The sequence below is a fragment of the Ovis canadensis genome, chromosome 20 (assembly GCF_042477335.2).
Source record: "Ovis canadensis isolate MfBH-ARS-UI-01 breed Bighorn chromosome 20, ARS-UI_OviCan_v2, whole genome shotgun sequence".
In the NCBI taxonomy this organism is placed as follows: domain Eukaryota; kingdom Metazoa; phylum Chordata; class Mammalia; order Artiodactyla; family Bovidae; genus Ovis; species Ovis canadensis.
In genome coordinates, this window is record NC_091264.1 from 24,570,795 (window position 1) to 24,583,662 (window position 12,868).

Sequence of the window (12,868 nt, forward strand, 5' to 3'; positions counted from 1 at the left end):
GCTCCTGTCCCCCTCCAGGGTTGGTCCTGACAGTGAACTCTGTCCTGTGCCGCGGGGTCACTCAGAGGGTGCAAAGTATCTCTACGGGGAAATGTGGTTTCCTCCTCCAAAGGGGCCCCAGTCCTCCTGGCCCTGTGGGGTTTCCCTGTCTGCACCGACACCCCGTCTGCACAGATCCCAAAGCAGTCTGTTCCGATCGGCCTCATGCATTCATTTGTGTGGTCAGGGCCCCCAGCACGCCTGGGGCTCACAGAGGTCCCCTTGCCCGGCCCCGTCACCGCGTGGCGCAGCCCCCGATGCTGCTCGTCAGAAGCCTCCTGGATGCCTCAGCCACGAGCCCGGCTGGAGGTCTCGCCCCTCACCCAGCCTGCACCCCCCCACCTCCAGGCTTTTTCGTTCTGTGAAGTGTGAGGAATCCACGTCTCCAGTCCTCGTTTGCATACTCGCTAGTTTCTGTTGAGGGTTTCCTACGTGCCAGGAGAGGCGCACACTGCTCTGGGTGGTCACCGAGGTCCTTTCCATTGCTGGCACCACCCTCCCCACGCTCCCACTCTCCTCTTCTGTCCTGCTGCTGTGTCAGCTGGGGCTGTGTTCAACAGCACGAAACTGAAATCTGACAAACAGGGCCTTGGGATATTAGCATTTAATTTTTCCACCTAATAAGTGGTCTGGAGACCGATGTTCCAGGGCTAGTTTCGAAGCGCCGCGATGCTGTGGCGACCAGCAGTTCGTTCCTACTTTGAGCCTCACCCTCTAGAGCTGTCTTCTCAGGCTCGTGTTTGCAGCAGACCCTGCTAGCAGATTTCTGTTTGCATATGGTTGGTCAGAATCGTCACCTGAGCACTGAACTGCTGGACAGCGTGGGAAATTGAGTGTGTAGCTAGGCACATAGCTGATCCAAGGAAGGTGGGAGGGCTCAGTGAGAAATAAGGGGAGTTGGAATCGGTAGCACCTGGGGGTGACTGCCCCAGGTGGCCACTCGCTCATCAGTCAGGGTCACGCGGCAGCAGCTGCGCCTCTGAGCACTTCCCTTGCTCTAGGTCCGGTGATTCCCAGGTTGAGTGCCCAGGGATGATCAGAGAGTGGTCCTTGAGGAAGCAGTGTGTACTAGCCAGACTCCCATCCCTGCAAGTTAGGGCCGCGGTTCATGCTTCGTGAATGAGGGAAGCAGCCCAGGAGTGCGTGCATTGGCCAGGTCTGCTTAATTTTTAAGAGAAACAAGAAAGCCAGATTTTTTAAGTTTGTTTGTTTGTTTTAATCTGTATTTTGAAAAAGTCTGCTGCTGCTGCTGCTGCTGCTGCTGCTGCTGCTGCTGCTGCTGCTGCTGCTGCTAAGTCACTTCAGTCGTGTCTGACTCTGTACGACCCTATAGACAGCAGCCCATCAGGCTCCCCCATCCCTGGGATTCTCCAGGCAAGAACACTGGAGTGGGTTGCCATTTCCCTCTCCAATGCATGAAAGTGAAAAGTGAAGGTGAAGTCGCTCAGTCATATCCGACTCTTAGCGACCCCGTGGACTGCAACCCACCAGCCTCCTCCATCCATAGGGTTTTCCAAGCAAGAGTATGGAGCAGGGTGCCATTGCCTTCTCCGTTGAAAACGTCTAGGGTTATAGAAGTGCTGAAAGGATTGTACAGAGTTCCCGTATACCAGACACACTTACAACATTGAGAAGTGGAGGCTGGTGCAGCACTGTTCATACCAGCTGGATCAGCAGACTGCAGACTTGGCGTGGGACCTCCCAGTTTTCCCACCACGGCGCCCTTTCTGTCGCAGGACCAGTCCACCATCCTCTGCTGCATGCAGTTGTTAAGGCTCCTGTCCGTGAGACTTTCCTCAGTCAGGGAGCCAGAGTTTAACATGACTTCTCCCAAGTTCTCCCATTCTGCTGTAATAATTTGGAAATCATACATTCTATTTACAGTGTCTTAGTGGTTACCTTTGAAACTTTTCCATGTGCATTTGACTGAACCGTAATGTTCATCAGCATCTCCAGCTGTCTCCTGAGAAAGGACTTGAGCAGTTTAATGCTCATCACGTCCTCTCATCTTCCACATTATTGTTTGTAAGTTTTGCCTTTTTGTTTCATTCCAGTTTATTTTCAGGATAGGTTAACATGCTTAAAGTTCACAATTTAAAAGGTATCGTAGTAACACAACATTGTAAATCAACTATACCCCAACAAAATTTTTAAAAAATGCTATAGTGAGAAATCTCTGACCCAGACATTCAGCCCCCCCACCCCCAGAAGGTCCGTCTAGTCAAGGCTATGGTTTTTCCTGTGGTCATGTAAGATGTGAGAGTTGGACTGTGATGAAGGCTGAGCGCCAAAGAATCGATGCTTTTGAACTGTGGTGTTGGGGAAGACTCTTGAGAGTCCCTTGGACTGCAAGGAGATCCAACCAGTCCATTCTGAAGGAGATCAACCCTGGGTGTTCTTTGGAAGGAATGATGCTAAAGCTGAAACTCCAGTACTTTGGCCACCTCATGCGAAGAGTTGACTCACTGGAAAAGACTCTGATGCTGGGAGGGATTGGGGACAGGAGGAGAAGGGGACGACCGAGGATGAGATGGCTGGATGGCATTACTGACTCGATGGACGTGAGTCTGGGTGAACTCTGGGAGTTGGTGATGGACAGGGAGGCCTGGCGTGCTGCGATTCATGGGGTCGCAAAGAGTTGGACACGACTGAGCGACTGAACTGAACTGAACCCCCAGAAGCAACCAGTGTTCCTAGTTCTTATGTAGCTTTCCAGCACTATCTTATCAGATCAAATCCAGCTTCTGTATATCTTTTTTCCATAAAGTATAGTTCTTCACTTCAGTTTGCAAATTGCTTTCTTCTCTTAGTAATATGAGATACTCCCATATCAGTCCATAAACATCATCATCCTTGTTTATGGCTGTCCCTTGTTAATGGATATCTAACTTGTTCCCCACCCATGCCAGTCAAATAATTCTGTAATGAGTAACCTTGTGCTAACATTGTGTGTCATTATCCTTCAGTGGAAGGATATCTGTAAGAGACAACCTAGAAATGGTATCTCTGGGTCAAAGGGAACGTGTCCAGTAATTTAAAAGATGTAGCCAAATAACCCTCTTTAGACGTCATGCTAATTTACTTTCCCACAAGGGACATGTGAGATGGTATTTCCCCAAGTGCATAGCCACAGAGGTGTTAGTGTTTGTTTTAATCTGATTGTAAAAAGTATATTTCAGGGAATTCCCTGACAGTCCAGTGGTTAGAACTTTGCACTCTTACTGCCAAGGGCCCAGGTTCAGTCCCTAGTCAGGGAACTAAAACCTCACAAGCTGCAAAAAAAAAAAAAGTATATTTCAGTGATGTTTTAATTTGTATTTCTCTTTTTATAAATGATGTTGAGCGTGTTTTCATATGTTTAAGAAGTAAATGTATATCTTTTTTCTATATTTTTTTGTATCTTGGGCCCATTTTTTTGTTGGATTGCTGATCTTTTACTTAATTTTTAGAAACTATTTTAGAGCAGTTAGCCCTTTGTCTGATGAATTGCAAATGTATTTCCCAGTCTGTTACCTGTTTTTGTTTTTTCTCTTCTGGGTTTGGGGGGGTGTGTGTATGTTTGTTTGGCTGTGCTGGGTCTTCATTGCAGCACAGGAACTGTTGTTTACAGCATATGGGAACTAGTTCCCTGACCAGGGGTCGAACCCAGGCCCCCTGTGTTGGGAATGCGGACCTGAGCCCCTGGACCAGGGAAGTCCCTGAGGGGTTTTTTGTTTTTTTACTTTGCAGTAAGTTTGTATTTTTATGAAATAGCGTTTGGTAATTTTTTTACCCATAAGTTTTTACCCATTAAGTTTTGCGGATTTTAGTATCAATCTCCACTTTTCCTCCACTTAGCTTTTCAGCACTTTTTATATAGTTCATGTATTTTTGTTTTAACGTTAAAACCTTTGATTTATTTGGACCTTGTCTTGGTATAAGATATAAGGTAGGGATCCAGATGGCGACTCAGTTGTCCCCGTATTATTTCCTGAAGAATCTGTCTTTTCTTTTTGGTTTGGAGTGCCATCTTTTTAAAAAAATAAATGTATTTATTTTTAATTGGAGGATAATTGCTTTTTCGTGTTGCTGCTGCTGCTGCTGCTGCTGCTAAGTTGCTTCAGTCGTGTCTGACTCTGTGCGACTCCGTAGATGGCAGCCCACCAGGGTCCCCTGTCCCTGGGATTCTCCAGGCAAGAACACTGGAGTGGGTTGCCATTTCCTTCTTCAATGCATGAAAGTGAAAAGTGAAAGTGAAGTCTCTCAGTAGTGTCTGACTCTTAGTGACCCCATGGACTGCAGCCCACCAGGCTCCTCCGTCCGTGGGATTTTCCAGGCAAGAGTACTGGAGTAGGGTGCCATTGCCTTCTATCGTGTTAGTTTCTGTCAAACAGCAACATGAATCAGCCGTAGGTGTACACACGTCCCCTCCCTCCTGCCCCTCCCTCCCGCGCCCTAGGTTGTCACAGCGTTTGAGCTCCCCGTGTCACACGGCAACCCCCCCTGGCTGTCTGTGTCACACAATGTATTGTTTCAGTGTTCCTCTCTCAATCTGTCTCTCCCTGGAGCGCCGTCTTTATAACATTCAAGTCCCGTCCCATATGCATTTGTATCTGTTTGTGGACTTTGTATATTCTCTTTCAATGATTGTCTGTTCTTTTGCCAGTGCCTCACTGGTTTATTTACCATAGCCTTCCTATGTAATTCTTTTCATTTCTCTCCAGTTAATTCCCTACCTCCATCCAGCCTCTTTGCTTTCTTCAAGTCCTGTCCTTTACTCTCGGTAGACAACTATCCCTTATACTCAGGCTAACTAAGCAGCGAGACCGTCCCCGCAAGCTTTAACGCCCCCGCACACGCAGCTGCGGCGTCCGTGTCTTCCTCTTCCTGTGCCCTTGAGTCAGTCCCCTCCCATCAGTCGTTCTGCCCCGGCTGCCCCCTTGGACCTTCAGACTGTCTTTCTCAGAAGGCCTCTCCTTTAGCCACAGCTTACTCGAGTCGCCTCTATCCCAAAATACCTCCTCGTGGCTTTGCTAGTTTTTAAAGCTACATCCTCTTATAAATTTTTTTCCCCTGATGATAATCATTTAACAATAAGTCTCCTTCACTGTCCCAGCTTACTTGCTGCCACTTCATCTTCAGAGCCCTGCTTTCTATCCCACCCATTTGGTTGAAATTTGTATAACAAGGTCAGAGATAACCTCACAGTCACCAAATTCAGTGGCCGTGTGTCTGTTTATCACTCTTAAACTCTGCAGCATTTGACATGGTTGACTACCCTCCCCCCAAAAAAAACAAACCCAGCCCTTGCCTAGTCCCTGCCACACTCCCATCCCGAGTGTCTCGTCTCCAGCGCCCCGCCCCCCTGTGGCATGTCAGTCTTTAGTGAACCGAGCTCCCTCCTGCGGCTGTCCTATCAGTGAACGTGCACCCACACACGCAACTCCAGATTCCTAGCCCCCCGGCGCCTAGAGTCTGGCGCCGAATTTCCAAGCTGCCTTTGGGAGACCAATTTAAGGGTCATTGTGTCAGTCCACACAAGGGAGGATGGAGGCCTGGTCGGAAGCAATGATTAAGAGGGAACGATTTACCGCCAACTGAAAGTTGCTTTACTGAAGCACAGGGGTTCTCAAGCTTGGCTGTGCATTACAGTCCCCAGGGGAATTAAAAAATCCTGATGCCAAGCTGCTCCCAAACCAGTCGAATGAGAATCTATGAGGATAGCTCCCCAGTGATTGAAGTATAGCCAAGTTTGCAAGTCTAGAGCAAGGTGAAAGAGGTGAGTGGCTTCCGCTTTCCGGCTTTGATAGGTGGGCGGTTGGCGTCTGGGTCACAGAGGTAGGGATTACCAGAGGAGGGAAGGGCCAGCTCAGGGCCAGAACGTGGCTTCTGTTTGGATCGGTTGAGTGAGCTGCCTGTGGGGACATCCAGGGTGAGGTTCCAAAGGTGCTTGCATTTCCGTGAGATAGGTCTCTCCTGATGTTAGTTTCCAGGTCTGCACCGCCACAGCACGGTCTAGTCACGCGCCCTGTGGCTTGAAGTGCGCATGCCGGATTCAGTGTCCTCCCAGCCATCCCTTCAAGTCCTCTCGCCTGTGGCGCCCCTTGCCCTGCCAGCAGGGTTCCCCAGCACTCCTCCGCGTCTCTTCTCAGGCTGTATCCCCGAGAGGCCTTCCCTGCCGGACTCTCCCCATATCTCGTGGCCTCACTCCCCCTCACTTATGTGTGATTTGTGGACAAGACTGGTTGGGGGTTGGAACTGCCTCCTCTAGGGTGACATATGGGGGTCACCAGATTCCGGAACAGTGTGCATCACCCCTTGCTCGGTGGCTCTGCGCTGACAGTCTGGTTGCAGACCTGTCAGCTGCTGGCCTAGTGGGCAGGGAGTGTGTCTTTTTCCTTCTCCCAGAGGCAGGAAGGGTGGGATCCACTGCCTTCAAGCCAGGTGCTTAGGAGAGAGATGATTCTGGGGCCTGGTGGGGACAGGATGGGGGTTGGGGGGCCTGATGCATATGAGGACCTCCAGCAGGGGCTGAAGAATTTGACAAAGGCCCTCAGGCCGTTCTCATGTGGCTCCTGCAGGCTCAGGAGGCTCAAAGAGCAGGGCGCGGGGAAGAATTCATGGGGGCACGTTGCCCACCACACCTGGCTCATAGAGACCGCTCTGAAGCCCACAAACCCGCTGCAAGAGCCAGGTCGGCAAAGGGTGGAGGCTCAGTGACCCGTGATGCCAGGAGTGGAGACTGGCTCACTGCAGGCCTGAGGCACTCCTGCCCCAGCAGGGCAGCAGGACGTGCCCTCCCATGTGGGGGCTCCTCTGCCCACCCGTCCCCACCCTGTCACCCTCATCCTCCCCAGCCTCTTCCTGTCTTCCCCTTCGTCCAGGCTGACGGGAACTGCCCTGTAGAGATCCGTCTGCGTTCAGACCCAGATGATGCCAGAGCTATGACCGGGCCTGCAGGCGTGGCGCCCAGGGGAAGTCAGCCATGGAGCAGCCCCCGGAGGAAGCCCCTGAGGCCCGGCCAGAGGAGGAGAAAGAGGAAGCGGCAAGTACAGAAGGAGCCCCAGAGCTCAACGGGGGACCAGAGCACTCACTTCCTTCCAGCAGCTACACAGGTGAGGGGGTGCTGGGGGCGCAGATGGGGGAGCCTAGCCCGCCGCACACAGCGTCGTCATGGGAGGCAGGGGGCCAGGGTGGGTAAGGGCCGGAGCCAGGCAGCCCGGGGCCACACCCCGGCTCTGCTGCTCATCAGCTGCAGGATCTTGGGCGAGTTGTCTCCCTTCTTCCTGTAGAACACGGGTTACAGCAGGTGTACACGCAGGCTTTTGTGGGAATTGAACGAGTTAGCATTTGTAATGCGTGTTGCTGCTGATACTCCACCTCTCATACTACAAGGGGCCCAGGACAAACGTGCATCAGCAACATCCACAAAGATCACCTTACGTGTGATGATCAGGCTTAGACAGAACACACAGCTCAGCTCATCTGGTGCTAGTTACACATCATCAGGGTGCTTTGCAATTAGGCAGATGCTAAGCAGTTAGAGAGAATGACCGGAATTTAGCTTCTCTTGCCTCGCTTGTTGGTTCCGCGGTATCTACTGCCAGCATCAGCGCAGATGCCTTCCTCTGGTACCTTGTGCCACTCCGTCATCCTCCTCCTCTCATCGTCGTAATGTTGGGTCCACCACCAAGGTCTCCTGGACGCCCCCTCTCAGCCCCTGGCTCTCCCTGGTGCTGATGCCGCCCCTTCCCTCGCCGCCTCACCCCAGCTCTCTCCTGCCCCCTCCACCCGAGTGCTGCTGCGTTCACCGATCCTTGCTCCCTTCTCGCAGAGGGAGCTCTGGGTCAGTAGAGGACGTGCTGCCCAGAGGGGCATCCCGACCTCGCTGCTGGTTTCAGCTGTGGGGGATCCCAACTGCAAGTGGTGATGTGGGCAGAGGAGAGGGCTGGCCCCACAGAGATGGCTCTGGCCCCCTGGGTCTGCATGGGGAGGAGGCGGATGGGGTCCGGAGTTGAGGTAGGGCGGATAGGGGCTGTTGAGGTCAGACTGGCCCTCACCTGAGCCCACAGCTACAAGAGGCCTGGATCCCTGGGTCACACTGCTCTGAACCTGCACAGCAGGAGCCCGGCTTTTGTAGAGGTTCCTCCTCCTCGGGGCACAGGCTGGGGCAGGGCAACTGGAAAGCCATTGGCCAGTCCCTCCGGTCCCACCAGACACCCAGGCATGAGGAAAGTACGCTGCTGTGACTTCAGGCCCCGAGAGAGGGTGTCCCCCCACCCCCAGGGTCACCTGCTCCCTGTTGGGTGGCTGGTTCCTGGGATGGCTTTGCAGAACAACCTTCCTCAAAAGAGAACTGGCTAAACCTGCAGCCGTCTTGTCCTGCAGAGCTGACAGCCCACACTGTCTGAACTGGAGACAGGCACGGAGGGTTAGGAGGCAGAGGGGAGACACTGGGGGCTAAGAAGGAGCAGGAGATGTCACCAAGGACCCCAGGGAAGAGAGAAGGGGAAGAGAGGGCCTCGGGGTCGGTGGCCTCACTGCCTACCCTGGCACACACCCTCCCCGGGCACGGAGAAGTTACCAGCGCAGTGTCCTGTCCCGTGGTTCTTGCACACCTTGGGGGACCATATACCCAAGTGGTAGCCTGTTCACATGCAGAGTAGCATGTGGTAGCTGGTGCAGAAGCAGGCGAGGCAAGTGAGGTGATGGAGTCTTGGGGAGCTGATGGATTTTCGGGCTTACAGGGAAGTGTCTGGGGCAGAATGTGCCCAGCCAGTCTCACAGTGCTGTGTACGATGTGGCGTTTAGTAGAGTTTGTGTATCAATAAATGGATGACTTGGCAGTAGAAAGAACTACTTGTTTGGTAATTGAAACAGGAGGGGATTGTTTGACCTAATCACTTAAGTGAAAGCCATAGTATGTAAAATTCTAAAAGGCAAGCCTCCTGCCAGAAAAGCAGGAGCAGGCAGTTGACGGTAGGACAGACAGACAAATGGCCAGAAAACAGGAAACATTTCTCAGTCTACTAGACAGCCAAAGAAGGGCTCTTCACATGAGATGTCATTTAGCGTGTGAGTTTGGTGGCGAGGACCAGGCTGGCCTTGCAGCCCCCGAGGCGGGGAGGGCAGCTTGGCGGTGCAGGCCAGCACTTCTGAGCGTGTGCTACTTCGGTCCTACAGCTCCTCTTTGAGGAATGTATCCAGTGTAAATACACGCTCAGGGTGCACAGAGATTTCCACACTCATCCACAGCCACGCTGTTCATAATAGCAGAAAATTGGAAAGCACCCATGTGTGGGGAGCTGGTATGTAAACTGTGGGAGAGCCGTGCAGTGGGGTGCCGTGCGGTCAGTAGGAAGACTGAGGTGGGTCTGTATGCACTGACAGGGAAGTAAGCTCCCAACTGCTTGAGGATCCCACTTTTTAAAAATCCTCACGTACCTCAGAAGGCACTGGGATAGAACAGCCAGAGGACTGGGGCCTGCTTGGAGGAGTAGGATTGGGGGGGGGGGGTCTGTCACGCGCTGCATGCGTACCCTTATATGTTTTTCCCAGCAAGCCTGCATCAGTCTCATAACTTAAAAAGCAAATGAATTGCTTTCTTTAAAAGGGTGAAATAAACTAGTTGTTGTTTTCTTAAAAATTAAAGCAGCCAGCAGGTGAGGGGCCCCAGGAACAGAGCTTCTTGCGTCGGGGAGCCCAGTGCCCAGGGCAGGAGCCCCAGGTCTGCCAGTCTGGACCGCGGGCCTCTGGAAAGGGCCTCACCTCTCCAGTCTCCGTCTGTTCATCCTTTAAGGCTGCGTCTTGGAGCTTCCCTGGTGGCCTCGTGGTCAGGGTTTCCGGCTTTCACCCTGGTGGCCTGGGTTCTATCCCTGGTCGGGGACGCTGCGTGGTGCGGCCAGAAGTCTTGCCCATCTCAAGGGCCAGTGGGTGAGGAGTCACAGCGGCATGTGACCAGCCACGGCTGTGCCAGCACCTGCCGGTTCCCTGTTCCTCCCGTGAGTCTGTGACTTTGGCCTCTGGCGTCCCCTTAGGGACCCCAAGAGGATGAGGCGCCGTCTCAAGCCCTGAAACAGCAGGCAGGCTTCATAGTTTGGCTCCCTCTGACCCCCCCCCAGAGGTTTTGCGCTGACGCTGTGCACCTCTGTACCGAGCTCAGCACCCGCCAAGCACCCCCGCTTCCAGGAGGTGGTCAGGACGGGCCTCACGTGAGCACTCAGCAGCGAGGATGCTCGCATGCCCCGAGTCCTCGGCTGGCGGGGGCGCTGAGCCAGCCCTCACCCGCCTCTCCCGCCCCCTCCCCTCTGGCGGCAGTGATGAACCTCCCAGTCACACCCAAGGGGGAGGTCAGGGGTCTCCGCGCGGGACTGAGGGAGACAGAGCACCCTTCCTCCCAGCCGCGGCACTTCCTCTCGCTCAGCAGTGCCTGACGGGGGTCCGCAGGGGCTGGCCATCCAGGGGGGGCATGGCTGGGCACCTGCCCTGAGGAGCCTGCAGGCCAGGCGAGCAGAGACTGCCGGGTCGCCCAGCCCCAGTTCCACGGAACTGGCCATGTCTTCAGAAGCTGTTTGCTATGGGGGCTCTACCAGTAAAGTAAATAGACAGGGCTGTTCCCTCTGGGCCGCCCTCCCAGCTCTGACAACAGCATGCCTCCAGCGATGGAGACTAGATAGACAGGCCGGGGAGGCGATGACGTGAATAAGGCCAGTCGTGTCTGTTTGCTGAACGTGTAATCAGAGATGGTGCAACTGATACTTCTCTCTCTGCGTGACGGGGCTACTGCTTATGCTAAGCCCAAACACTCCAGTAATACATTCGGCAGTGACTCATCTCACTGATGCTAGTCACAAACTACCGATTAGTAGCTATGAACACAAGTACACACGCACGCACACATAGGTGTGGGCAGTCATCCAGTGCTGGGGGTCAGAGCTCAGCCCTGGGGGTTCTGAGTTAGAATTCTTAGTCTGCCACAGTGTTAGGGCTCTGTGGAGAAAGAACCAAGAGCGAGTGTGTGTGTGTGTGTGTGTGTGTGTCTGTGTGTGTGTGTGTAGAGAGAGAGATTTATTTTAGGGAATTGGATCATGTAGTTATGACGATTGGCAACTTGAAAGTCTGCAGGCAGGCCAGCAGGCTGGAGGCCTGGGGGCAGTGATGGTGGAGCTCAAGTTGGGAGCAGCCTGCAGGCAGCATTTCTTCTGCCCTGCGGAGGCCTTGGTCTCGTCTTCCTGAGGCCCTCAGCTGACTGGCGGGGGCCTCTCACATTATGAGGCGTCCTGATTTAAATATCAGTAGTATCAAAAAATGCCTTCACAGTAACATGGTAGACTGGACTTCATGGGTACCTAGCCTGGCCGAGCTGACACAGAATTAGCCGCTGTCAGCACATCACCTAGCCTTCTGAGCCCGTTTCCTCATCTATGAAAGAGTCTTAAGAAGACCTGCTTGAAGGATTGTTGCATGGGTCACATGAGGCTGATGCGTGAAGCATCCAGTGGAGGTCCTGACACACTCGGCGTGCATTGAACACGTAGCCCTTGCAGGGGTTCTCGGATTGAGGGTCCCATCCCAGTCCTACCATGTATTGCACGGTGACCTTGGACAAAACCCCCTCATCTTTAAATGGTGGCAGTTACTGACTCCCAGGGTGGTTTGAAACGATGTTCATGCTCAATTGCTCAGTCATGTCCGACTCTTTTGTGACCCCATGGACTGCGGTTCGCAAGGCTCCTCTCTCCCTGGGATTCTCCTGTGGGGAGATCATGGGTGGGCAAGGAGCCTTCAGAAGTGGGTCCCTTGAGTGAGGAACATTCTGCCATTATCACTTTGGGGTAAGATATGGTGACGGTTGGAGAATAAACTTTTAAGCCAGGTGGTGAACAGGGAAGAAACAGAACTTTATCTTTGGAAAGCTCACCATGCAGTGACAAGAATACCCCAATACACCAGTTCCCCACAGCAAGCCTGCCCCTGCAGGACACAGGCGCTCCACGTGCCCCGCCCCTCAGCTCCCGGCCCCTCAGCTCCCGGCCCCTTTCTGCCGTATGCCAGTTCCTCGTGTTCTCTTCTGCCTCACACAGGCGGCGGGGGGCGGGGGGCTGGCGCTCTCCCATCACTCCTGCTCCAGGCCTCCCTGCCTCCCCGTGGCCTTACACCACCTGGCGGGGAGCAGATGTACCTGGGTGCCGGCGCTGCCCTGCGCCTCTCTCTCTCCAGGCCAGTTTGCAGCTCTCCTGACTGCTCCCCGCCACCCCCGGGATGCTCACTGGGGCCTCTCCCTGCCGTCCAGAGATCTGCCTGCGTCGCTGGTACAAGGGCTTGGCACCTTGGCTTCTAGCAGCGCCCAATCTCGTTCAGAGCTCTCCCGGCCTCACAAGCAGACAACCCTCCACCCCGTCTTGGTTTCTGTGACACCGTGGAGAAGAGGAGCCAGCAGCCAGAGGAAGGAGAAGGCCCGGCCCCTGCCATGTGGGCACAGGCTTGGGAACTGCAGAACCTTACTAAGTCCCCTCCTCACCGAAGCGGATTTACACAGCACTGCCAAGGTCCAGGAGCTCTCTGTTAGCTCCTGTGCTCCTCACCATGACTCTAGACCTGCTGTCAACTCGATTTGCAGAGGGGACATGCCCAGGGCACAGAGCTTAGGTCTGAGCCTTGGACCCTGACTTGAACTGCCCACAGGGCTCTTGAATCCATTCTCACCTCCCACACCAGGCCTGCTGCTTCTGAGAACCTGGAACCAAGTTGGGGGTCGTCCAAAGCCCTGACCTTTGAGCCCAGAGAGGGGAGCGGTCACATTCCCTGACCCCCTCGCCTGGCAGCAGCTCCCCCGCAGGCCTGCACCTCG

General features: G+C 53.9%; 1 protein-coding gene across 2 annotated transcripts in view; it reads left to right on the forward strand.

The window, feature by feature from the left end:
• The window catches only part of PPARD (peroxisome proliferator activated receptor delta), an 89,019-nt gene that overhangs the window by 67,012 nt on the left and 9,139 nt on the right, over positions 1 to 12,868 (forward strand). For both annotated transcript variants that reach the window (XM_069564181.1, XM_069564182.1), the window contains one exon: positions 6,903 to 7,133. In XM_069564181.1, the coding sequence (XP_069420282.1) occupies positions 7,004 to 7,133 (130 nt within the window). In that variant the 5' untranslated portion in view covers positions 6,903 to 7,003. The remainder of the gene's footprint in view (positions 1 to 6,902; positions 7,134 to 12,868) is intronic.